Below are 22,454 nucleotides of genomic sequence, written 5' to 3' on the forward strand. Positions count from 1 at the left end.
TCATTATTAACATCAAACTGAAACAATTTTCACATATTAGAAAGTGCAATTGTAAGAATAATACGAATAATGATCAGCTTAACCATTGGAAAGAATGTTTCATGAAAGTCAAAACTATGAACTTAATGAAAATCTTTAGCAACTGAACGGGGCTTTATATATGTTAGTAGAGCCATCAACATTTTCCTTTACTCTAAACACCCATTGACAACCAACAACCTTTCTCCCATGAGGTAAAGAAACCACATCAACTGTTTTTTTGACTTAATAATGCATCGTACTCTTAGTGAATGACAACTTTCCAATGTGGATCATTAAGAGCTTGTTTTACAGATGTAAGCTTAGAGAAGGTAGAACTCTTTGTCGAGAAAGAGCAATCTTTGACCGAGTTTGCATAGGATGAACATTTATACAAGGAACATGAGAAAATTTTGAAACAACATTAAGAGTGGAAGAATCAAAAGATGGTGAAACAATTGCTTATGTAGGAGAATACGAACCATCTACTTTAACAATAAAAGAAAATACATAATAATCATGCTCAAGATGGACATAGGTGCTGGAATTGAGTGAGCGTTGGGACAAAGAGAAAAATACTATTTAACATCTTTGACCCACATATTGCAAAAGTGCAAAGAATAAGAAAGAGAAAAATGTCTTTGACCCAAACAGTTCTATCTCAAGATTTTGCAGGTAATCCTTTCTCCAAACATGTCATCTTCTTGTAAACTTGGAAAATGATTATATATAAAATAATAGCACAAATCTTTGTTCTGATAATAGTTAAACAAATATTAAAAGAGAGATAAAAAACTTTTATCTTCGGTCTCATAAGAGCTTGTATAATAAGCTATATGAACCATTCATAGTTTGAGAAACTTAACACACATTATCGTTGGTATAGCAAGTTTTGTTATCATTGTGTTAAGCTTACTACGTCATGAGTGTGCCCGTATTCATGAGTATTGTATGCTACAAATCACACCATCCATAAGAAATATAAAAAAAAATTAAAAACTTTGTTTAAACTAAAATACTTTCACTACAAATAACAAGTTTAACCTCTCGTAATACATCATAGAAATGGACATAATTAATCAAAATGCATTTAATACTATCAGAACTAATAAATAACTTGTTTTTATCAATATGAACCTTATTTATAAGATCTTCAATCACAAATGTTAAATTACCATCACTTGTTTATTTGCAACTAACTTAGGTCTCTTTCAACTTTACGTTTCTAATATCATTTGTATAAGCTTTACTTGTTTATTTAAAAACATTCAAATAATTTAGATACACGATTTAAGAATTCAAACCACAAAGCATTTAATTTAATTATTCATTTAACAATTCAAACCCGTAATAATTTAATTATTCGTACATAGTTCAAATTGCATAAAACAGCGATGTTTTATGTATCAAAATAATTGTAGACTACTATTATTTCTAGTGTAAAATATCACTGAAATAATTGAGATGTTACAGTTCAATTAAAATAGTGCAAGAGTACAATTTTTCAACGTTATACCAGTATACTTGAATTACATACAAAAGAAGAATTACTTCTAAAAACTAATTAAGCTTCTTTAATTTTAACTTCAGACAGAATGAAAGGGTTCCCGTCGTTCCAACTTAAAGAATAGTGCTTCGATGATTTCAGGTGGAAAATGAATAAAATGCTAATTGGGGTAATTCGGTTGAATGGAAATGGAAGTGAAAAAAAATTGAGATAATTAACAAGAATGAAGGGAGATAAATGCATTGCGTACAAATTCAAGAACCGAAATAAAACAAAGAATGAAGAACAATTTCAGCATTTATTCTGACAGCATAATAAACATAACACCTCAACGATTTGGCTCTTACTTTGTAAACAGATAGAAAAACAAGAGTTTAACTGAACAATTTTTTTCAAAACAATTGCAAAATCCGACGTTTAACTGAACAGCCTTTTTTCTTCATGTATGGTCTCCCAGCAGACACAACCACAAAGAACCATTGTCATTCATAACATCAAACAAAAGTTATATTTAATATGTACAAGTTAGAGAACGTAAACAAGTACTCAATTTAGAATGGCACAACGTAGGGCTATACTGAATGTCATAATATTTTTGGGTTTGAGGGTAGCTTTAATGAACGATATATGAAAATAAATTACATGTCATATTCAAGACATTCTAATATAATGGATGAAGAAATTTAACTGGGCTAATCTAATTGCATAGCAGTTACTGAAGAATCACTCCAATTGTATTTAGCAGAGGGCAGAACGTATCTAATATAACAAAGCCTAAATTAATCAGTACGCAAATTACCTAGGGGGTAAAACAATTGTCAATCATAAATATTATAAAACCAACAAGATTTCAAGTTATATCATAAATCCTAACATAAATATCTGAAGATGAAACTTTTCACCGAGTGTCTCAATGATTACATAAAATCTCATACCAAATCTAAAAATCATAACAAAATTTGAACATTATATCGTGAAGTAATGCCTACGCGCTCTTTTTCAGCTTAGAGAGCTCCTGCCTTACAACAGCTGCTCTCTGCAAAAATTTAAAAATCCAAACATTACCATGAATATAAACAAGAAACACATTGACAAAACCCAAAAACAAGACTCGTATTTAACTGCCACTATAGACAACAACAAAGTTCTAACGAAAGATAATAAAACCATACCTTGATCTTGGCCAACATTAGCTTGAACCTGTCGAAGTCAGTGAGGGCTGCCCTTCTCTTTTTGACAATGAGTTTCCTGCCCCATGAGCTGTTTTCCCATTTGTTCTTAACATCTGCTCATTATCAAAAATACATAACAAATATTTTCAATTAAAAACTGATAATAATAATAATAATATACAAAGAAAATAAATAAATATGTGAACATGTAAGACGAACCAGCAGCCTCCATGGCTTTAACAAGATCTTTCTTCTTGGGGACCCTCTTAATGTCAATCTTAATATCGGTGAGGGAAAGCCTCTTGAAATTGACTTGAGTTCTCACCATATCTGGGGCATCGACAAGTGCCTATTATGGAAAAAAAAAAAAAAACTGATTATAAGAAAGCAAGTAAAGGGATAAGCATAAAAAGCGAGAAAATGTAAAATTTTGGGTGGAGAGTTACTCTGTTCTGATCAATGACGTCGACGATGACGACGAGCCTCCCATATTCCTTGCCGTAGTTGACGAGAGCAACCCTCCCGATCTCAACGTACCTCTTGAAAGGCTGAACATGAAACGCAGAAAACGCAATTTGCTAAGGTTAGAAACAGAAAACTATAAAGAAAAAAAAAAAAAGGTAAGTGCAATGCAGAAGAGAGGAAGAGGAATCACCATTTTCGGCTTCAATTGCAGAGAGGCAGAGACTGTGGATGGGTGGGTGGTGGAACACTATCTAGGGTTTTAGGTTTGCAACTTCGTGTAGTTTAATAAAAGAACCTCAGATCCACGTTAAAATGGGCCTCTCAGCCTATTCCTTGCCTCGTAAACGTGGGCCTCAGTGCATACCTCAGGCCCAAACCTCATATTATCATTTTTAATTTTAATATTTAATTCTCAACATACCACACTCCTCCGCCCTCTCATACACATGTGCAGAAATTGGAGATTAAAAATATAAAGCTCTCAAAAATTTTTATTATTTGATTGATTATTTATTAACAACCCAAACCGATAGGTTTAATGGAGGGAGGGAGGGAATATGCTTATTGGTCCGACGTTAATACGACTTACTAAGAAAATAAAAAATATATTATATATTTAATATTATTTGATAAATGCGATTTAAATATAAAATTTATATTGTGAGTATTAATATTTAAAATAGAAAAGTTCAAATTCTATACTCTAAATTTTAAATTTTCCCTAACATAACTTGTATGTGAATTGAAATGAATTGAGTATGAGTGAGTGATTCACTTCGTACTTAATATTTTTAATTAGACAGCATATCATTAATTGTAACTTAGTTAAAAAATAATAAAGATAATTTTGTAGATCATATAATGTGGTATATGATCATACATTCTTTTTAAATGTAATTTATTATATAATTATATGATATATATTATTTTTGAATATGTTTTTTGAAAAATATGGTATTAATTTATTTAATCCATCCAAACACCTAACTAATATTTTACAGGAAATAACTCTTATTAGTTTTTGTTTCGTCTATATACATACAACAGTGTCGTCCGGAGAAACATAGGAAGATTCGTCACTCAGGTTTATGTACGTACTCAGTTACATTTTTTCTTAAACTTCTCCATAAATGAAAAATTATATGTAAAAAGCTAATATATAAATACTTTCTCATATATATATATATATATATATATATATATATATATATATATATATATATATATATATATATATATATTCACGTTTACTTAATATACAAACTGGTTCTACTTTATAAAAAAATATTTTCTTTTTTTTTGTGCTTTTTTCAAATAAAAATCATCATAAGAAAATTTATCTAAAATAATTTGGATGTGAAATATTTCAGCACTTCTTCCAGAAAGAAACACATCTAAACTCAACACCCTCAAACATAACCGACAAAAACAAAAACTGAAAATTTGGTTCAAATTATTATTCCTTTTTAAAAATTATTAATTAAACTTCCATTGAGTTAGATATTTTATTTAAGTTTATTGATATTTAAGTTAGATATTAAAACTTTTTAAAAAATTTGTGGTATTAAAATTTTTTACCAGTTTTCTTATTTTAATTTAAGGATAGAAAATCCACCGTCCTAAAGTTTTTTCTTACAATTGCCCTCTTCCCAAATCCATCAAAACCAAATAAAAATAATAATAAAAATTTAACTACAAGTTCCCGTGATACGCTTGCAGTTGTTCTTCTCACTCTGCGATCACCAAGGTCTTCCTCGTTCAACGTATGTCTTTCTCGATTGTATTTGTTATTTTTTTTTATCGATCGGTCTCTGTGTCTTGCTGAGAAATTTGACATTGAAGTTTTCAGATTTTCGAAAAATTAGATCTTGGGATGCTTCGGCACTCAATTCAATTGATGGGCTGTTCCTGTTTTTCAATTTTCTGTTGATTCGAGATGTGACGTTCTTATCTCATCATACATTGGTTCAGTAAAAGTTTAATTTTTTGATCTGGCCTCAGAGCTTTCCACATCTATCCATCATATCGTCTTCAACATGCATTTGGTGATTAGCAAAAATGTAGTTCAATCTTGTTAAAGAAAACAAATCTGATAATCATATTCAAGTTAGATGTGCTTAGCTGTAAACATTATGAAAGATACGAACTATTTCCTCAAGCTATTTTCTTCACTTATAAGTTTTCGATTCATTAAAAGTGCAGTTCCCATTAAATTAGTTTATTTTGCATCCCTTCATCAGTGTGAATTGTGATTTTTGATACTTTAGACATTATTCTCCTTAATTGAATCCAGACTTTACTGTAGCTTGCTTGCCTGGTACTGATGAAAAAGTTCTATTTTTTCTTCCCTTCATTTCACATTCTAAACTTTATCAGATAGAGAAAAAAAAGAAGAAAGGGAGCATATTTATGTACTTTACCAGTGGTGGCAAAAATGCCTATTTGATCTATGTTAAATTATACTTCTCTATTTATCGGCTTTTGGCCTTGTTACGTGTAGGAAACAACGAGATGGAGGGGTCTGTTTTCACTCCTGCATTGGAAGGAATTAAGCTTGTAAAATCGGAGCAAGGAGAAATTCTGACTCAACCTTTTTTGGATGCCTGCAAGCATATACTTCCTGTTATCGGTACGTGCTCTTATTTCCCTTGAAATTTTATCCTCGAAAGACAAAGATAAAGAAGATAAATATGTTAAGTGGACATTTTTCCTAGTGTTTTTTCCTTTTGTATACTGTACTTTCTTGAAAGAGAGGAACAAAAGTGATCCTTTACTCCTATTGAATATTCTACAGTATGTTAAACAACGTGAAGAGAACATTGCATTTGACAGATATTGATGGATTGTTTTCCGTTTGAAAAAGGCAAGATGCATGTAAGCAATTTTTCCGTATTGGATTAAGTTCTCCTAGCCTCTGGCTTTTCTCCATTTCACTTAAAACTTATCCAAACCTATGTTTTTATTTCAAAATTGGGAGAAAAAAGATAGTTGATCTCGTATTTCGTATCAAATTTGGCATCTGTATAAGATCAAACTTAGTATCATTGTATGCTTTTGACATGATTTCTTGGTTATTCAAGTGTCTGTAATTATGTATCCTTTTTGTTTATATGGAAGGCTTTCATTAAAAGGAAAGAGTAAAAAACAAGAGAATCATGAACCCTGAAGGATAAGAAACTTACATATGTTAATATGTAGAATTAGGGTGTTACAATCTAACTCTAAAAACATAAATTTTATAGCAAAATACATTGTTAACATTTTGTTGTCGTTTGCTGCTTTGTTGAGCCTCAAATTGTTAACTTGTATTGGGATTATATGTACTGATGTTTTTCTTATGGCAGATAAGTTTGGAGCTTCTATGGCCCTTGTTAAATCTGACATTGGTGGTAATATATCGGTTGGTTTCTGACACCTGTTTCTATCTTATATAACTTTTTTTTTGTATACATGAATTATCGCATGCATGCTTGTACATTTATGTGTAATACTAATATTTTGTTGTCTTATAATTACATGTTATGATTACATGGTTTTGCCTTAAGTATAATGTGAGTGTTGATTCATTTTTCTTCTTCATGTGCTAGTGGCTTTCATATACATGCTTGTGCTTTACTTTTATACAACTCTTTTTGGCTTTTGTTATGTATTACATACCCAAACCTTTAATATTGTTCAAACTGTAATGCGATATGTTCTCACTCTATACCACGTTTCATTTCAAAGCAGAGATTGGAAACTAAGTATGCCTCGAATCCAACCCGATTCAATTACTTGTACACTTTGGTACAAGTTGAGATTGAAACTAATACAACTAAGTCATCATCCAGTTGTACCAATGGACTTCTGTGGCTCACAAGGTAAAGATCACCAAGCACCTACTTTTTAACTTGTAATTGATACTAGTATGGAATTCTCAATTCTTTTATTTTACAGAAGTATTTCTTTAATTTGTAATGTTTCAACTTTCAAGCACAAAGCCTTCTGTCCATGAGTAAACAACTAACCAATACAAAAGTGATTAGGATTAAAAAGGTATGGAGATATGGATGAAATTTTGAATTCGGAAATCATGATTTTAGGAACACATTTCTTAAAAAAGAGTCGGTGTTAGAACATGTACTTCTCAAATTTTGAGATCAAAATGCAACATGAATCATTAATAGAGATACTATGAAGAGCAGCAATGTGTCCATTTGTGAACGAACGACTATTGTACTGGGATGTTTATCAACACAAATTTGCCATGAGCACAAAGGATCTTCCGGGGACATCTTTCCTTCAACACCTTACCACTTAATTCTTGCCTGACCTCAATGTTCTTATCATTACATCTACCCCCATCCAATAAGAGAATGTCATTTTCATTCTCACCTCTCTACTGCTGTGTTACAGACAATTACATGGGTGTCAGTCCCTTCTGCTTAATTCTCTCCCCTTGCCCATTTTGTCATCCCATTAGCTCTTCTAATGTAAATTTTAATAGGAGGATTTTTCCCAACACTTGTATTAGTTTACTAATTTTTATTTTGTAGCCACATACCACAAGAAATGGTTATTAGTTACATTGAGTTGTCATGTTTTAGTTTTCATTCATTTATTTCTCTGACCTGCAAATTTTCAGAGCAATGGATTTCTTGGTGGCATTGTTCCAAAACTTAGTTGAGCATGCAGATTGGTCAATGGCACAAGCCTGCACAGATTCATATAACAAAACTCTAAAGAAGTGGCATGGCTGGCTTGCTAGTTCAAGCTTCTCTGTAATGTTCTTTTGCTGCTGTTTTATTTCTCCCTTATAATCTTGAATTTTCTTCACTGAAACAAAACCATTTAATTGAAAAATCTTGCTTCATATTGATCCAAGTTTGTAAATGTCATATTCTAGATCATAAAATATTTGTCATAGGAAGTACATTAAGTTTACTGTTTAGGCCGTCGTTTAATCCATTTGGTACGATCTTTCCTCCCAATCCCATGAATATTTGATACTCTAGTGAAGTGAGAAATCCATGCATCCATTCGAGTTAGTTACTTTAATTATCAAATTTCAGTAATTTAGAAATGTATCACATTAAGGTACAGGTTGGATGAAATGACCGCCTGAAAACAATCGAATTTTTTGATAATAAATATACTAGAATCCCTATATTGTAGTACTGCATAGTAAGTTTTATTTTAGCTAAACTAAAGCAATTTTAAGTCTATTCAGTCATGTGTATCCAACCTTTGTAATAAATTAGACTATTACAGTCCACGATCTTGAAAGTAAGATAATTCCTTGTTGTATTGATTTTAAATCTTTCTTTTTATACACGTGTGTATATAAATACACACATGTGTATATGCATACATACACACACATATATATAGAGAGAGAGAGAGGGAGGGAGGGAGGGATAGAGAGCGATATAGATGAATAGATATACTGAGGAAGAGAAAGGTTCGTCTAAACTAATTACATATCTCTTTTATAATTTGAGTTGTTTTACTCATTAATATTTTTATTTTTAAATTAAAAAAAAAATACCCTTACAATGCATAAAATACTTACTAGTTCAACTAACATTGTAATTGTCTTTAGTCCTTTTTGTGGTTTTCTATTTTCGATGGGGAAGTAATTGTCTTGAACATGTTTTTAATACACAGTAAATGTTTCATTTGCAGGTAGCAATGAAACTTGCTCCTGATAGAAAGAAATTCATGGATGTGATACAAGGCACTGGTGGTGATATCAGTGCTGATATACAGAAATTTTGTGCCGACTTTTCTCCTCTCCTTGAAGAGAATCACAAGTTCCTGGTAAATGTCTCTCGGATTTTTTTAGCTATTTTATGGATCATCATTTTTACAAGAATGCTTGAATATGCTGTTCTGGATTAGGTTGATGATATTTATTTAAAAAATTATTACAAATTTTAAAAATATACATAATTTCATAATAAAAATGTAAAATATTTAAGTTTTTGCAAATTATGACAGCCTTTTACGTATTTTCTTACTTCTAAAATATTGTACAAATTTTTATCGTCAACATCAAAAGTAAATATATACAAAAGGTTGTTTAACTTTTACCATGAAAAAAAATCAATAAACTTATTGTGTTCGGTGCAACTAATTCATTTTAAGAAGAAAAAATATTATATATTTTAGGTACAAAATGAAAAGAATCTTATTAGCGGGGGAAGTGTCCTCCACACCATGTAAAGTAGATCCCTTATAAAAAATAGGTTAAATATATGTTTTAGTCTTCATATTTGTTCTTCATTCTCAATTAGGTCCTCATGTTTTTTTTTGTCCCAATTGCATCCTAATATTTGTAAATTTGAGACAATTAAGTCATCTCCGTTAATTGGAACTAACGTCGTAGGCCGATTGAGAGGGTTTAATTGTCTCAAATTTACAAATATTAGGATGCAATTGGGACAAAAAAAAACGGAGAGGGCTTAATTGCCTCAAATTACAAATATTATGATGCAATTGGGACAAAAAAAAACATGAGGACCTAATTGAGAATGAGGAACAAATATGAGGACTAAAATATATATTTAACCTAAAAAATACAATACATTTGTTTTAGTAATCTAATTGTAATTCATAAGCCATGCAGTTTCATTACAAAAATATCAGCTTATTGTTATGGCTTCGAAAGTATGTAGGAACTAAAAGCATTACTCTTTTGACGCAGGGTCGTTGTGGTTTGGATGATATGAAAGCATCATAAAGTGATGGATTCATGATAAAAAATCTCTTGATGAATGGCTCTTGCATTCTCACTCCCATGTTCACTCTAATATTTATGCCATACAACATGACTTTAATTTTGGACTCAGTTTCATTTTTTTGTTGCTGGGATTGAATATTTGAATAAGCACAATATGGCTTGATTAGAAATAACTTGTTGAACTATAGTTTCGCATCTGAAGCAAATTCGGTTTGTTTTGTCATTTTTCACTTAACTTGTTGAAATTTATCTTTTTATTGTTCAAAATGTTCATAATTTAAATTCGTTAAAATGGGTTAAAAGTATTTCACTTAGTATAGACAACATTATGTATCTTCCAAAATAAAAGAAATATTTCAATCTTTTTTTATTGAAATTTAATTAAATTTCCGACCTCTGATTTTTTTTTGTATTTCAATTTCTTTGTAAAACCAGATATATAGTCCAAAGAAAAATTTTGTTTGGCAGTGGAGAAGAAAGTGGGAAAAAAAACATAATTCCATCTTGAATTGGAACAACATGGAAACTTGTAAACATTTCGGGAAAACTAAAAAAAATAAAAGCAAATGATAAAAATAAATCTATTGAAAAGTGTATGAAAGGATTTCTGCTAGAGTTTTTGTAAAGGACACCTTATTTAAAGAAAAAGAAGTCAAAATCAATTTCTTAAGGAGTAAGAGAAATTTTTTTATTTCCTCGGTTTTATGTTTGAAAGAAAACTAATAAAAAGTCATTAATTTTTTAAGACTTAAAACCAGTATTATAAAAGTAAAAGAAAAGAGAAAATAGTGGAGAAATAGATTAGTATTTTTTATTTAAAAATTAATAATAATTGGCAAATTTTATTTAAAGAACGGAAGTTTCATTTTTTAAAAGATAAATTCCGCAGCCGGGAGTTGAACCCGGATTTAATTTGAAATTATCCAGGTGTGTTACTGCGGATATTTTGTAAAGAAGGTACAGAGAAAATGAATTATCTTATCAATTAGTACATTGTTTCGAACTAAAACTTATCATTTTAAAATTTTAAATAATATTAATTATTTTTACATTCATACAAAACTGACTATTTTTTAAAAAGATTTTATTTCTCCTTTTTCAATAATCTATTTTCCATCAAAAAGAAAATATATGTAAGTTATTAAATAAATATAAAAAAGTAACATGATCGTACATTTCTAATTGTTAAAAGAAACTAAAAATACTATCTTAAACGAAACTGATTTTAAAGAATTTATTTCTAAATTACAAAAACAAAAGTTAGAAGAATGGGTAATTCAAGAAAAACAAAAGTCTACGTGGAAGGACGGAAAGTTAGAAGATGGACTTTACCATGAAAATTGAGTGACAGATGTACAAAGGTAATATGGACACGTCAGACGAAATTTTCACCTCCACCGTGTCATTAGCTATTTATACCGCATTTAAACAAATAACCATTTTATTTAATCAATGAAATAAAGTTAAAATCGATTAAAAATATTTAAATTAAAAAGACTTAATTATCATTTTAAATTTTTAAAACTACATATTTTTATTTCAATAAAAAATTATATCTTATTATATAATAGGGAACATAATAAATACCACCATCCACCATCTCTTTTGTCGTCCCGTTAATGACGTAAAATCTTGAATGGGACGTGGAATAGTTTATTAAAAATTATTTAGGTTTAAAAGAATCAGTTATAACTTTTTCAGTTTATTTTAACAAGCATTTCTTCCGCGTTTAGTAAAGCCTAAAAAATAATTTAATATTGAAACTTTGATATAAATATTTAATAAAAATGAAAAGAAAAAATAGGAGTAAAGCTCATAAATATTTTTAATGATTTCAAGTTTGCTTCATGGAAATAATTTTTTTATTACTATCTGAAACTAAACAGGCTATACCCTTAGTAGCTTATTAAAACAAACTCCTCTTATAATTAAAATCATAATAAAAATAAATTTTATTAGATGAGTTATGTAATCAAATGCACACCCATTGATTCCACCAAAAGAATCATATTTACTATAATTGGAACAAAAATGGCAGTCGGAAACTCCAAACATTGGTTTTTTTAGCAGAGGGAAAGAAAAGAAAGCCAAAGAGAACAGAAATGAAAAACAACCCCGAATGTTCTCTGAATCTTATTTTTATTAAGGTTCACCAAAGTGACAAACGCCATACGATTATGGTTTTGAATCCGTCATTGTCGCAGTTGAACTAAAAACAGGTATTATAGATTTATGCCAAATTTAGGAGATGGAGATGAAAATTACAACGTAACATGTCTGGCCTTGCATCAAAAAATATGTTGAGCTACTGGTTTTGATTTGCCTAACCACCATTAGGGGGGGTGGTAGATCAAAATCAAGTGCCACCATTCTACACTTTTGAGTTTTCCAACCTGAAGTCTTTCTCTTCTTCGGTTGGATGCTCCATAACATCCAATCAAGAACACCAAAACCTTCCAAAACATTTTTTTCCATGTCTTCTTGAACATTCATTCGTTCTTCATTGCCAAACTCAGCCAGGGCATCATACGAACGATTGATTCTAGCAAGCATTTTACCGGGAGGTGATCAGGTACCTTTTTCTAACCAAATTTATCCATGGTAAAAAAACAAGATTTATGGTTTGGTCTTTGGTTTCAGAAATTTGTAGCTGGTTCCATTGAGAAGCGGGAGAACAACTATAATACATTTTGAGGTTACACTTTTGAGGTGCAAAGATAGATCTAAAAGCTCCAATAATGTCGTCGGGCGCCGTGAAAGGCCAGGTCAAAGGCCAGGTGAAAGGCCTCCTCAAAGGACTCAGATACATATCCCAAATATTTGGTAACCACATACTTCTCTCCTATCAAATATGAATGTTTAAGTTTATCAATAACTTCTCCAAATTCTTCTGTTGAAAAGATTGGATTTTCATTATCATTGTTAAACACTCGAACAATAAAATTGATTGCAGATGAAGAGGATGAAAAACAGCAGATAGAGATTGGGTTTCCAACAGACGTAAAACATCTGGCACACATTGGAGCCGAAAACGCGAAAGCAAGCCAACCAAGCTGGGTATATTCTCCTTTCTCTGCTTCAATTCGGCAAAATAATCAATCTCCTATGAAAAATTGGATTAACTAACGTGAAATGGTGCAGCTAACTGAGTTCAAAGAATCATCAGAAGGTTCATCTGGAACAGTGGTGAACCCCGTCAAGGCCACACCTGAAGGTTGGATCTTTAATAATTTCATATTATGTAGTATTGGAATGGCTAGGTAGTAAATTGAGATATATTATTGATCAGTAACTGATGCTACGATGGTAATGGTGGATGGATGATGCAGGTAGTAATAGTGATGCTAATAGCAAAGGTAATAATAATAGTGATGCTACTAGCAAAGCTAATAACAGTGATGCTACTAGCAAAGGTGAAGGGAAGCGAGGCCGAAAGTCAAGGCCTCGCTCTTCTGAGAACCAATCCACGATGAGTTCTCCCAGCCGAGAGAGCTCGACGGAGGGATCCAAGCCCAGCCGCCGAAACCAGGAATCGTCTAAAAAGGCAAACCGTCAATCATCGGAAGATGAGAAGCCTCCGACAGCGTCGAAACCCCGCAGGAAGTCGAAGACGTCATCCGAGGACAAGGATGGTGGATCCGTTCGGAGGTCGTCGGAGGACAAAGAAGGTTCGTCAAGGAGGGCACCACGAGGACGAAGACATTCGAAGGGAGGTTCCTTAACTGAATTCTCCTTCTCAGAATCTGGACCTCAATAGAAATACAGAGTGAAACGATGGACCAGCAGCAGATTCAGTTTAGAGAGAGATTTCAGGGCCAGAAATTAATCATCATCCAATCTTCATACGCATACATACTAAGTATATAACCAATCCTGCTTGGTGTTCTGACCAATGTCAACTTTTTATCTTCGTTTTGTTCAGTTCCTTCTTTTTCTTTTTGTAATACTGTCACTGGCTATTTTGGATCCTCCGGATTCAATTGTTACCAAAACATGTAACAATTTTTTAAATTGGTATAAAGTGCACCTTATTTACTAAAGTATTTTGTGCGAAATTAGCTTCACTGTGCATGGATCGTGGTAGGAATAATAGGAATTGATTTATAATGCGATCAAATTCGATTGATTTTGAACCTAAAAACCATTGGAAGATCATAACTGACTTTACAAATCAAACTGAGTAATAACACAAAGAATGGGAGACAGATATATACTACTTATAGAACAAAGTTGTACACAACTACAGACCGATGAAAACCGCAAAAAGACAGAAGTAATACTAAGGTTAGATAATGTAGTCACGTTTCCAGGAGGAAACATCATATGTTGTACAAACACAATCGGAGCTAATTTCCCAGAACATTTTGTGGCTCGAAGTTCTCCTTGTTAGAGATCTTGAAAACGGAATCCTTGTCAGTTGTCTTGGCAGGAGAAAACTCAAAATTTTCACCGGTTCTCTTTTTTGTGGGAAGTGGAGTTCCAATGTGCTGGGACAGCTCTCTTTGGTTGCCACAAAGAGTGAATATGTTTTGAATTCTCAGTAGTCTAGAAGGCCCAAGATCCTTGTCATCTACATTGATACAGCAATCATCTTTCTTTGGACTTGTGTTCGACAGATTTAATGTTGCCAAGGAGCCTGCGCTTGGCTTTTCAACACTACATACCTTGGTTTCTTCTATCACTTCTTTCTCTACTTCCTCATCACCCCCTTTGTCTTCATCTCCTTCTCCCTCTTCCTCATATACTGTACTAAGGCATACCCTTTGGCCAAAGTTGGGTGCAAAAATATGAGCATCATCTTTTCCACCATTCAAAGTATTTGGACAAGGTAGATTTGAAAAGTCTTGCTTAACATTGTAATCAGTCCTACACATAACTCCTCCAACGATGTTCATTTCACTGCCAAGGGGTTCTTGGTCATCCATGTCCAAATCCATTGACTTCACCATTCCAGGATCCTCCTCACTTTTGTAAACACGCAATAGCCTTCTCATGAACCCACTTGATTCCATGTCTTTTGACTCATTTTCCTCACTATTCCCCCCTTGCCTTGAACAAGATAGCTGCAACTCAATTTCTTCTAATCTCCTTCTCAGAGTTTCAACTTCCTCTTGCTGCTGTAGTATCCTCTCCTCCATTCTCTTCCTCTCCAATTCAACAAACTCGTTGGTCATTCTTTGGCACTCGGCCAACTTCTTTTCCAACTCTTGTCTTAGAAGCCGAGTGCGTTCATTTACCTTCAAGTTAATTTCCTCCTCACTTGGCGGAGTTCCTTTTCCTTCTGCCTGGTTCAATTTATTTCTTAGCGCAGCAATTTCTTCTTCTTTCTTCAAAAGCTTTTTGTGCGCTTCGTTACGCTCTTTCTCTCTTTGCTTGTTTTCCATTTGTAGCTTCAAGATAAATTCATCCATTGCAGCAATTCTTGATCCCAAAATGACAGCAGAAGAGGATTCCTCATCCTTCACTGGAGTATGAGGACCACGGACTATGCATTTTGCTTTTGCCCCATATTCAAGTGTAGAGATTGTCTTGTGTATCTCCTTAGGATCAGGACTTGCACACAGTATCATTAGAATTTTTGACTTATCATCTTCAAAGGAATCCTTAAAAAGGAAAAGTAGAAGAAAAACTCGCAATGCATCAATATAACTTCGAATAACAGAACATGAATCTACATTTCACTGAATTAGAAAAGAAAGACAATAATATTTACCTGCAGAAGCATGGTAAGTTTGCTGTCCCTAAATGGTACATGCGAATCACCATTTGCAATGGACTCCACCACTCTCTTCAGCGCTATATTTCCTTGATTGATTTTTGCAGTCTAAAGTTTCATTGAGAGTGGAATAATCAGCAAAGAACTAATGATTTAGAAAAGAAAACCAAAACGGAAAAAAGATTACCTGCATTTTGGCCTCAAATCCAATTTGACCAGCTTGTTCAATATTTTCTGATCCTGCCATGTCTACGAGCATTAGTCGCCCTCCCACAGTTGGGACATCAAGGATTACCTGATCAAAATAGAAGATACGTCATCAATTGCCAAAAAAAAAAAAGCCGAAGAACTTTTATCAGAACCTTCCCTAAAAGCAATCATACCATGCAGTGACTTCTGGAGCTTCTATCATTACAAAGTGTGCTTTTGACAATCCTCCGCTTCTCCACTTTCTGAATTTCTTTTGAGATCTTCCCTGCTTCATTTCCAGATATATAGGTAGCATTCTTGGCCTTTTTCCCCATCACTTCAAGTTTCACCTACAAGTACAAAAGGAAAAGAAATAAAGCACGCCGTCCATATGTTAGTCACAGACAATCAAATCAAAGAGCAAATGTTCAGCTAATACTTCCAAGACTAACATCTGTCAATGACAGACAATTTTACTTTGGAAAACAAAAATTGATAGACGTTTCATTATGCGGATAATACCACTGTTTTAATGAGTTACGATACGAAATTAAATTAGGCAATCAGTTCCTTATGCTTTGAAAGGGAACATAAGAAAAGTGTTACAAATGTTAGATACCATGTTTTTCCGGTCAAGAATGATTTTTTTTTTTTTTTTTGTGGAAAAAGAATACCAACAACCGGAACTTTTTTCTGTGGTAAGAAAAGTTTCAAAAGCCGTTCTTTAGAGAGTACAAACACAGACACAGCCCACCAAAAATTGAGAACATACGAGCGAAAAATTAAATATATAGCCAGCCAATTTCGTGCAACAAATGAGCCACATTTTTCAAAAGTAACAACATGAAAATTTCACGAGTATACAATGAAAGCAACCCAATAGAAATCCTAAAGACAAGTCACAGTTCTCAGATAAAATCAGGATAACAAAAACCTGCAGACACAAGAGCCAAAGAAAGTGACGAAGTAACATGGATTATATTACCTTTGAAGCACTACCCCCCTTAGGCCAGCCAAATCCAAATCCTCCTCCCCCACCTCCTCCATTGGTGGACAACAGATCATAAATCTCCTCATTGTAAATCTCCAAAACAGTGACTTGAACAAAAGTCCCCAACCCGAGATGCTCTTCTCTTGAATCACCCCTAGAATCTCCATCTGCATTATCCCCATCCCCCAGAATGTCCCTAAGAGACCTATACACAATCCCTGCCTGCTTCGAGCACCCAAACATCGTGTGACTCTTCCCAGAACCGGTTGGTCCATACATCATGATGGTGCACTTGTCCCCAAGCTTAACTCCATTGATCCTCGACTCCACAAACTTTTTATAGAACACATCCAGGTCCTCTTCCTCAGACACAGAAACCCCATCAAGGGTGAAGTCCCGGTACCCAAAATCAGCTCGAACCCGGATAGAACTCGAGTTGGAACTGGTTTGAAGAACAGATAAAGGTTTATCCTTTCGATCTGGGTAGTCACGGATTCTGGCAACTACTTCAATTGGGTGTTCAGGAGGGGGTTCCTTGTTTGCAGCACAATTCGGGTTGGGAGAAGGGTGTATTTGCAGTGCTGATTTGGGGCCATGGAAGTTGAGACGGTGCTTGGACTGTGGAGTCTTCATCTGGGTAGGGTAGTTTTGTTTGGAAGAAGGGGTTGGAGCCATAGTGGAAAATTTGAATGTGAGAAATAAAGATTGAACTGAGAAGAAAGAATTGAGAAGAAAGATTGAATTGACTTCTCGGGTTGAATCTGCGATCCAATTTTGTAACACAAACGAGAAAGAATACCGCAAGAAGAGGTAGAATATGGAGACGAAGAAAATGAAAATATTCGGTAGAGAAAGAAGAAACAACTGAGGGTTTTGAAATTTCAAACAAAATGTAGCCGTTACAGTTTACAACGTCTATATGTCTTTCAATTTATCTTTTCACGGGACAAAATGAAAATGACCTAAAATAACCCTTATTTTGCATTTACTATTTTATGGCAGATTATTTTTGTAATTACAATTCTTTCTTAATTGTATTGATAATGATTTAAAATCGAGATGATGAATATGGATTCGAATTTTTTTGCTCAATGTTACATTTTAAACTGCAACCACTTTAAATAAAGTAACATGTATCGTTGTAGCTAGGGCCAAGTTATAAACAATGACCAAATAATTCGTGTAAAATTAAGAAAACAGTTTCTGAAAATATTTAATTATTTTATGGGTAATTAGGAAAAAATAGCTCTACTGTTAGTCTGAATTTTTTTACTATACTATTTGTTAAGTTAAATTTAATATTTACAATAGTTATAATTTTATATATTTATTTAAATAAAAATATAAGTAATATTATTTTTTATATCTCATATGTAATGTTTAATATAAATTAAAATAAATAATTATATTGTAAAGTGATAACGTAGATTTGCATGAAAAAAATTTATTCTATTATAGATTAACAGTGAAATAGTTTACCTTCAATATTTTTTCTTCATTGTTATATAAGTTACATAATAATAATAATAATAATAATAATAATAATAATAATAATAATTTTAAGGTCTGAAACATCAAAATTTTAAAATATTATTAAAGATAAAATAAAATATAAAATATGTGTATAAAATATTCTATTATATATTATTTTAGATAAAATAAATAAATACTAATATATAAAATTAGCTGCTCAACTAAAAGTTTAAATGAATTAATAAACACAGTTTTGGAATATAGTGAGCAAAATATTATTTTGGAATAAGCTCATAGTCTTATTTATGTTAATATAGCAAAATCTCTAAGTCATTTGTCATTATATAAAAAATATATTAAAAAAATGTATATAGATACAATTTTTAACACTTTTTTTTATCAATGAAACCATTTTGATCAAGAAAAATAATTGTATTAATAATCACTACAAGTCTATTAATTAAAAATTTTACAATGATTTTTAAAAATGAATTTAACTATCTCCCATGGTCTGACTAGTCATGGAAGCATGAATAATCACAATTGAGTAATAAAAAAGGTTAAGACCATTTCTTTTTACTTCTTTAACAATTGAGTCAATCTTTGCAAAAGATCAAACATGTTAACTGATAAATGAACTATGAATGAAACATGCCTTACATCTTACAACTTCTCCTAGTCGTTAAACATATTTAACTTAATTTACAGGTTTTATTGTTTCCTAGAAGAAGTGCACCCTCTTCCTTTAATTTTTTTAAGGTTTAAAATAACTCTTTTATAAGAAACTTGTGATAAGTGAAAGCTAAGTCCATGATTCAACTCCTCTGTGTATTTGAAATCGATGTCATCAACACCCTTGCATACTCGTAATTATCAGACACAACCATGATGTCTACAAATTATCAGAAGAAAAAAATGACATTATTTCTTTCTTCTTTGTACGATTTTTCATATTAGTAATATCTCTTGTGTTAATTATAACACCAACTATTTTATCTGCTTATGATTTAAACTTTTTGGAATTCATCCAATCATAACTTCTTAATTGTCCTCGTTTTTATTTCAACCTCATTCATAATAATAACTTGTTCCTTCCCAAACACAAGTGCTTAGACATTTTAGACAATGCATTAAGAAGAAGCAAAATCTTATCTTCATCATCAACCTTCACTTTAATATTCTTAACATCATCCAAAATCTCATTCTTAAACAAAAAAGAATGACATGCAAATTGTAATGAATTCAAGGAATCACATAACAACCAATATTAATATAAATAATTAAATGCATACTCCATGATTATTAACATCTAAGCTGGATTTTTTAATTTAGGAAAGAAATATATTACATTTAAACATAAAGTACCGTGTTTCCTTGGAACTACGTAGAAGGGTTTAGTTCTATCCGCAAATACATGTTACAGTTGGGTTTACTTCCGTCCATATATTCTTGTTTACAATGTTGGAAAACTATATTAATAAATACTATAAAGAAAAAAGGAAAAAGGACAAGAAGATGAAAAACTCAGCTTTGCATTCAGAAGAAACTCAAGAAATCACAAAGACCCTTAGCTCGCCTCTGTCCCCTCTTGTGATGCGGGTATCTGAGTCAAGATATGTAACTTCAAATTCACCACTTCCTGTATTGGAAGAAGGCCTCAATGCATCCGGAATTCGAGGCACCTCTAATTGTGGCAACTGTTCTAAATTCCCAGTTGTCTTCACAGTGGTTTTCTCAAATATTATCTTTACCTTTGAAGATCCTGGGACATTTGCAAAACCACAAAACATGAAAAGCTGTTAAGATTGTACAATACTACAACACAACAATTCTCATATATGGCAACTGGTAGAAAGCAATCATGCAAAACTTTACAGAGATAATAAACGAAAGCATGAAAAATAAAACCAACCTATAAGTTCAAATTTGTGAGCCAATGTGGCTGTTACTTCAAGGGGTGGTAGTGGCCATGGAGCACCCAACTGAAGCTCCACTATGTTATCAAAATCTTTGCTTAAGATGTCAATTCGTTGAAAAACCTATCAACACAAAAAAGCATGAATTCTGTAAATATTATGCATAATATAACTAGTAATTAGAAAAAACTTGCGGAGATTGTAAACAAAAGCAGATGCATCGCACAAACAAGAAAACAAATAAGAAAAATATATCATAATTTGTAATAATCTAACATCTTGCTCAATCTTTGTTAGAGATCCCCACTAGAGATATAACCAAAGTAATGTATATAAATGGGGGTAGCCCTATACTGGCATAAATTTTGGGGTTGAATTGAGCCATATCGTAAATTCAGAAATGTTTATCCTAGTGATTGATATTCAAACTATAAAGTCCTTTCAAGACATCCTCGGGTAAGAGGAAGTAAAGTGTTAGGCCTCACATTGACATAGAGATAAGACAAAAAAATGGATATAAACAGGAGCAACCCCCACCTCTTAGACTAGAATTTGGGTTTGAGTCAAAATCGATACATTTCTTCCAGGAAAAAAAAGGAGAGCACAGTCAGCACAAAAATTATATCATTACACTGACAATTGACACTGAGAATATGAGAGACAAAGGGTTTTATTAGAATCCGTAACTTGCTCCATCATTGTGTGTCGTTTTTAACTTGAAAGGTTCCCTGTTCTATACGACAAGCAATGAAACCACAATAGTAGCATATGTGGTTGGGAACTGAAGAAACCTGTCCAAGAGTTATGGGAAGGAGTCTTCCAATAGGAGGTCCAGGGCGACTACCACCTAGAGTTCGAGATGAGAATGCACTGCTATATATGAGTTTCCATCTTCCTTGCAATTTATCAAGACCAACGGAAAGATCCACAAGTCCCCCAGCAGCCTCAAGTTCCTTAGCCGCACCATCAGCCTTTCGCAGATCATCTTCATTAGCAGCAAGGCCTCTATTCAGCCCAGAAACAGCACTCTGCACTTATTTAACACTCAACTCAAGCATAAGAAACATAACCATAACGAAAATCAGAATGATAAGATGCTGTAAAAGGGCAGCACTCACCAGCAGATTGAGCTTGAGAGAGGAGATGGAATCAGAAGTGTCCCCGGCGTAGCCAGAAGAATATGCAGCAGGTTCAGCCACACCCACAGCAGATTTGACGAGAAAAGAAGGCCTGGGCTGAGAAGGTTTTGGCGCGAGAAGAAGGGTGCTGCATCGGGGCCTGTGAAAGGAAGAAGAGGAAAAAGAACAGGATGGAGGGTGGGGAAGAAGGTTGAGGGAAGCCATGAAGAAAAGGTGGGTTTGGGAATGGGAACGTGTGGAATTTGGAAGAGATTTTTGCAAGAGGTGAGTATGTGACTGAGATTTGAGTGACTGAAGAACGGACCCTGAATGGAACACGGCGACAGGAAGAGGTGTGACTTTTTCTATGGTCGCCTTTCAGCGCCACGTAATGCTTTACGTAAGCTTTATTTATTTATTTATTTATTTTAAATGTTTATTAAAAATTAAGCCACTAGTTATGCAATGCATACTTAAAAAAAATAACGGAAAATTAAGAAAGTAAAACAGAGAATAAAAAATATTAAAAAACAGAATAAACTAAATTGAAAAAACTTGAATATTGTTGATCATTGATAAACATTTGTAATAAAAACAAATTGTGTAATAAATACTTGTAATATATATATACTTACACACATGTAAAATTATTATTATAATAAATAATATTTGAAGGTGTATACTAATGTGTTTAAGAATATTTTATAATAAATATCTGAAATATTTTATATAGGAATCTAGAAAGTGATTAAAAATAGTAATAGAATTTATGAAATAAACATTTAAATATTTTATTAAATAATGTTAATTATAAATAGAATTCTATTATAGACAAATTTATTTTATAAACAATCTTTATTTCTATAATTTTTTCTTTTTCTATAATATTTGTCCTTTTTCTATAATTCTAACGATTCAAATATATTATTACATTTTTAAACATTAAGAGTAACATTCTTAATTGATCAATTTTTCAAATAGAATAAATAATTCACTTCTTGTGTGATAATTGTTGAGAATTATAACTTTGAATTATTTAATTATATGTTGTTTTATTGAGTTGTTGAATTGATATGATTTGTAAAATTTATGTGGATGAAAATATGTTTAAATGGATTATAAGTTAGATATCGATATGCATGAACGATTGTTGTCTAGAATTAGGCAG

General features: G+C 32.3%; 5 protein-coding genes across 6 annotated transcripts; 2 read left to right on the plus strand and 3 right to left on the minus strand.

Moving 5' to 3' along the window:
• Nucleotides 1-2,325: 2,325 nt before the first annotated feature.
• LOC106771142 (probable 60S ribosomal protein L14) lies at nt 2,326-3,474 on the minus strand. Its single transcript, XM_014657062.2, has 5 exons — nt 3,353-3,474; nt 3,144-3,245; nt 2,917-3,046; nt 2,698-2,810; nt 2,326-2,561 (listed from the first exon to the last, which is right to left on the minus strand). Exons 1-5 carry the CDS (start codon nt 3,353-3,355, stop codon nt 2,511-2,513), a joined length of 399 nt encoding a protein of 132 aa, XP_014512548.1. The 5' UTR covers nt 3,356-3,474; the 3' UTR covers nt 2,326-2,510.
• A 1,317-nt stretch (nt 3,475-4,791) lies between these two features.
• LOC106770913 (glycolipid transfer protein 1) lies at nt 4,792-10,113 on the plus strand. 2 transcript variants are annotated; one of them, XM_014656761.2, is made up of 7 exons: nt 4,792-4,925; nt 5,663-5,791; nt 6,507-6,562; nt 6,892-7,022; nt 7,787-7,922; nt 8,827-8,961; nt 9,848-10,113. In XM_014656761.2, the coding sequence occupies exons 2-7, from the start codon at nt 5,674-5,676 to the stop codon at nt 9,881-9,883; spliced, it is 612 nt and encodes a 203-aa protein (XP_014512247.1). In that variant the 5' UTR covers nt 4,792-4,925; nt 5,663-5,673; the 3' UTR covers nt 9,884-10,113. The 2 variants fall into 2 exon arrangements, with proteins under 2 accessions (XP_014512247.1, XP_022641012.1); XM_022785291.1 differs by having other exon boundaries at nt 4,833-4,909.
• Nucleotides 10,114-12,021: 1,908 nt separating this feature from the next.
• LOC106771629 (CRIB domain-containing protein RIC10) lies at nt 12,022-13,906 on the plus strand. The gene is made up of 5 exons (XM_014657621.2): nt 12,022-12,455; nt 12,524-12,706; nt 12,837-12,940; nt 13,025-13,097; nt 13,213-13,906. The coding sequence occupies exons 2-5, from the start codon at nt 12,622-12,624 to the stop codon at nt 13,638-13,640; spliced, it is 690 nt and encodes a 229-aa protein (XP_014513107.1). The 5' UTR covers nt 12,022-12,455; nt 12,524-12,621; the 3' UTR covers nt 13,641-13,906.
• A 77-nt stretch (nt 13,907-13,983) lies between these two features.
• On the minus strand, nt 13,984-17,669 carry LOC106769682 (kinesin-like protein KIN-10A). The gene is made up of 5 exons (XM_014655404.2): nt 16,774-17,669; nt 15,983-16,138; nt 15,787-15,894; nt 15,597-15,707; nt 13,984-15,486 (listed from the first exon to the last, which is right to left on the minus strand). Exons 1-5 carry the CDS (start codon nt 17,452-17,454, stop codon nt 14,230-14,232), a joined length of 2,313 nt encoding a protein of 770 aa, XP_014510890.1. The 5' UTR covers nt 17,455-17,669; the 3' UTR covers nt 13,984-14,229.
• A 1,882-nt stretch (nt 17,670-19,551) lies between these two features.
• On the minus strand, nt 19,552-21,635 carry LOC106770920 (plastid-lipid-associated protein 6, chloroplastic). Its single transcript, XM_014656770.2, has 4 exons — nt 21,287-21,635; nt 20,960-21,196; nt 20,165-20,291; nt 19,552-20,014 (listed from the first exon to the last, which is right to left on the minus strand). The coding sequence occupies exons 1-4, from the start codon at nt 21,509-21,511 to the stop codon at nt 19,800-19,802; spliced, it is 804 nt and encodes a 267-aa protein (XP_014512256.1). The 5' UTR covers nt 21,512-21,635; the 3' UTR covers nt 19,552-19,799.
• Between the last annotated feature and the right edge of the window lie 819 nt (nt 21,636-22,454).

The sequence above is a fragment of the Vigna radiata genome, chromosome 8, assembly GCF_000741045.1.
Source record: "Vigna radiata var. radiata cultivar VC1973A chromosome 8, Vradiata_ver6, whole genome shotgun sequence".
NCBI classification, from domain to species: domain Eukaryota; kingdom Viridiplantae; phylum Streptophyta; class Magnoliopsida; order Fabales; family Fabaceae; genus Vigna; species Vigna radiata.

Bases quoted from the DNA above. Each gene is read 5' to 3' on its own strand.
- LOC106770913 (XM_014656761.2), top strand. From the start codon at position 5,674: ATGGAGGGGTCTGTTTTCACTCCTGCATTGGAAGGAATTAAGCTTGTA. The intron at 6,563-6,891 runs GTTGGTTTCTGA...ATTTCAAAGCAG, and splicing joins ACATTGGTGGTAATATATCG to AGATTGGAAACTAAGTATGC. The intron at 8,962-9,847 runs GTAAATGTCTCT...CTTTTGACGCAG, and splicing joins AAGAGAATCACAAGTTCCTG to GGTCGTTGTGGTTTGGATGA.
- LOC106771142 (XM_014657062.2), bottom strand. The intron at 3,047-3,143 runs GTAACTCTCCAC...TTTCCATAATAG, and splicing joins ACGTCATTGATCAGAACAGA to GCACTTGTCGATGCCCCAGA. The intron at 2,811-2,916 runs GTTCGTCTTACA...GATAATGAGCAG, and splicing joins TAAAGCCATGGAGGCTGCTG to ATGTTAAGAACAAATGGGAA.
- LOC106769682 (XM_014655404.2), bottom strand. From the start codon at position 17,454: ATGGCTCCAACCCCTTCTTCCAAACAAAACTACCCTACCCAGATGAAG. The intron at 16,139-16,773 runs GTAATATAATCC...TTGTACTTGTAG, and splicing joins AGGGGGGTAGTGCTTCAAAG to GTGAAACTTGAAGTGATGGG. The intron at 15,895-15,982 runs GTATGATTGCTT...TATTTTGATCAG, and splicing joins GCTCCAGAAGTCACTGCATG to GTAATCCTTGATGTCCCAAC.
- LOC106771629 (XM_014657621.2), top strand. From the start codon at position 12,622: ATGTCGTCGGGCGCCGTGAAAGGCCAGGTCAAAGGCCAGGTGAAAGGC. The intron at 12,707-12,836 runs GTAACCACATAC...AATTGATTGCAG, and splicing joins ATACATATCCCAAATATTTG to ATGAAGAGGATGAAAAACAG. The intron at 12,941-13,024 runs GTATATTCTCCT...GAAATGGTGCAG, and splicing joins AAGCAAGCCAACCAAGCTGG to CTAACTGAGTTCAAAGAATC.
- LOC106770920 (XM_014656770.2), bottom strand. From the start codon at position 21,511: ATGGCTTCCCTCAACCTTCTTCCCCACCCTCCATCCTGTTCTTTTTCC. The intron at 21,197-21,286 runs GTGAGTGCTGCC...AAATAAGTGCAG, and splicing joins CTCTCAAGCTCAATCTGCTG to AGTGCTGTTTCTGGGCTGAA. The intron at 20,015-20,164 runs GTTGGTTTTATT...CAAATGTCCCAG, and splicing joins TCACAAATTTGAACTTATAG to GATCTTCAAAGGTAAAGATA.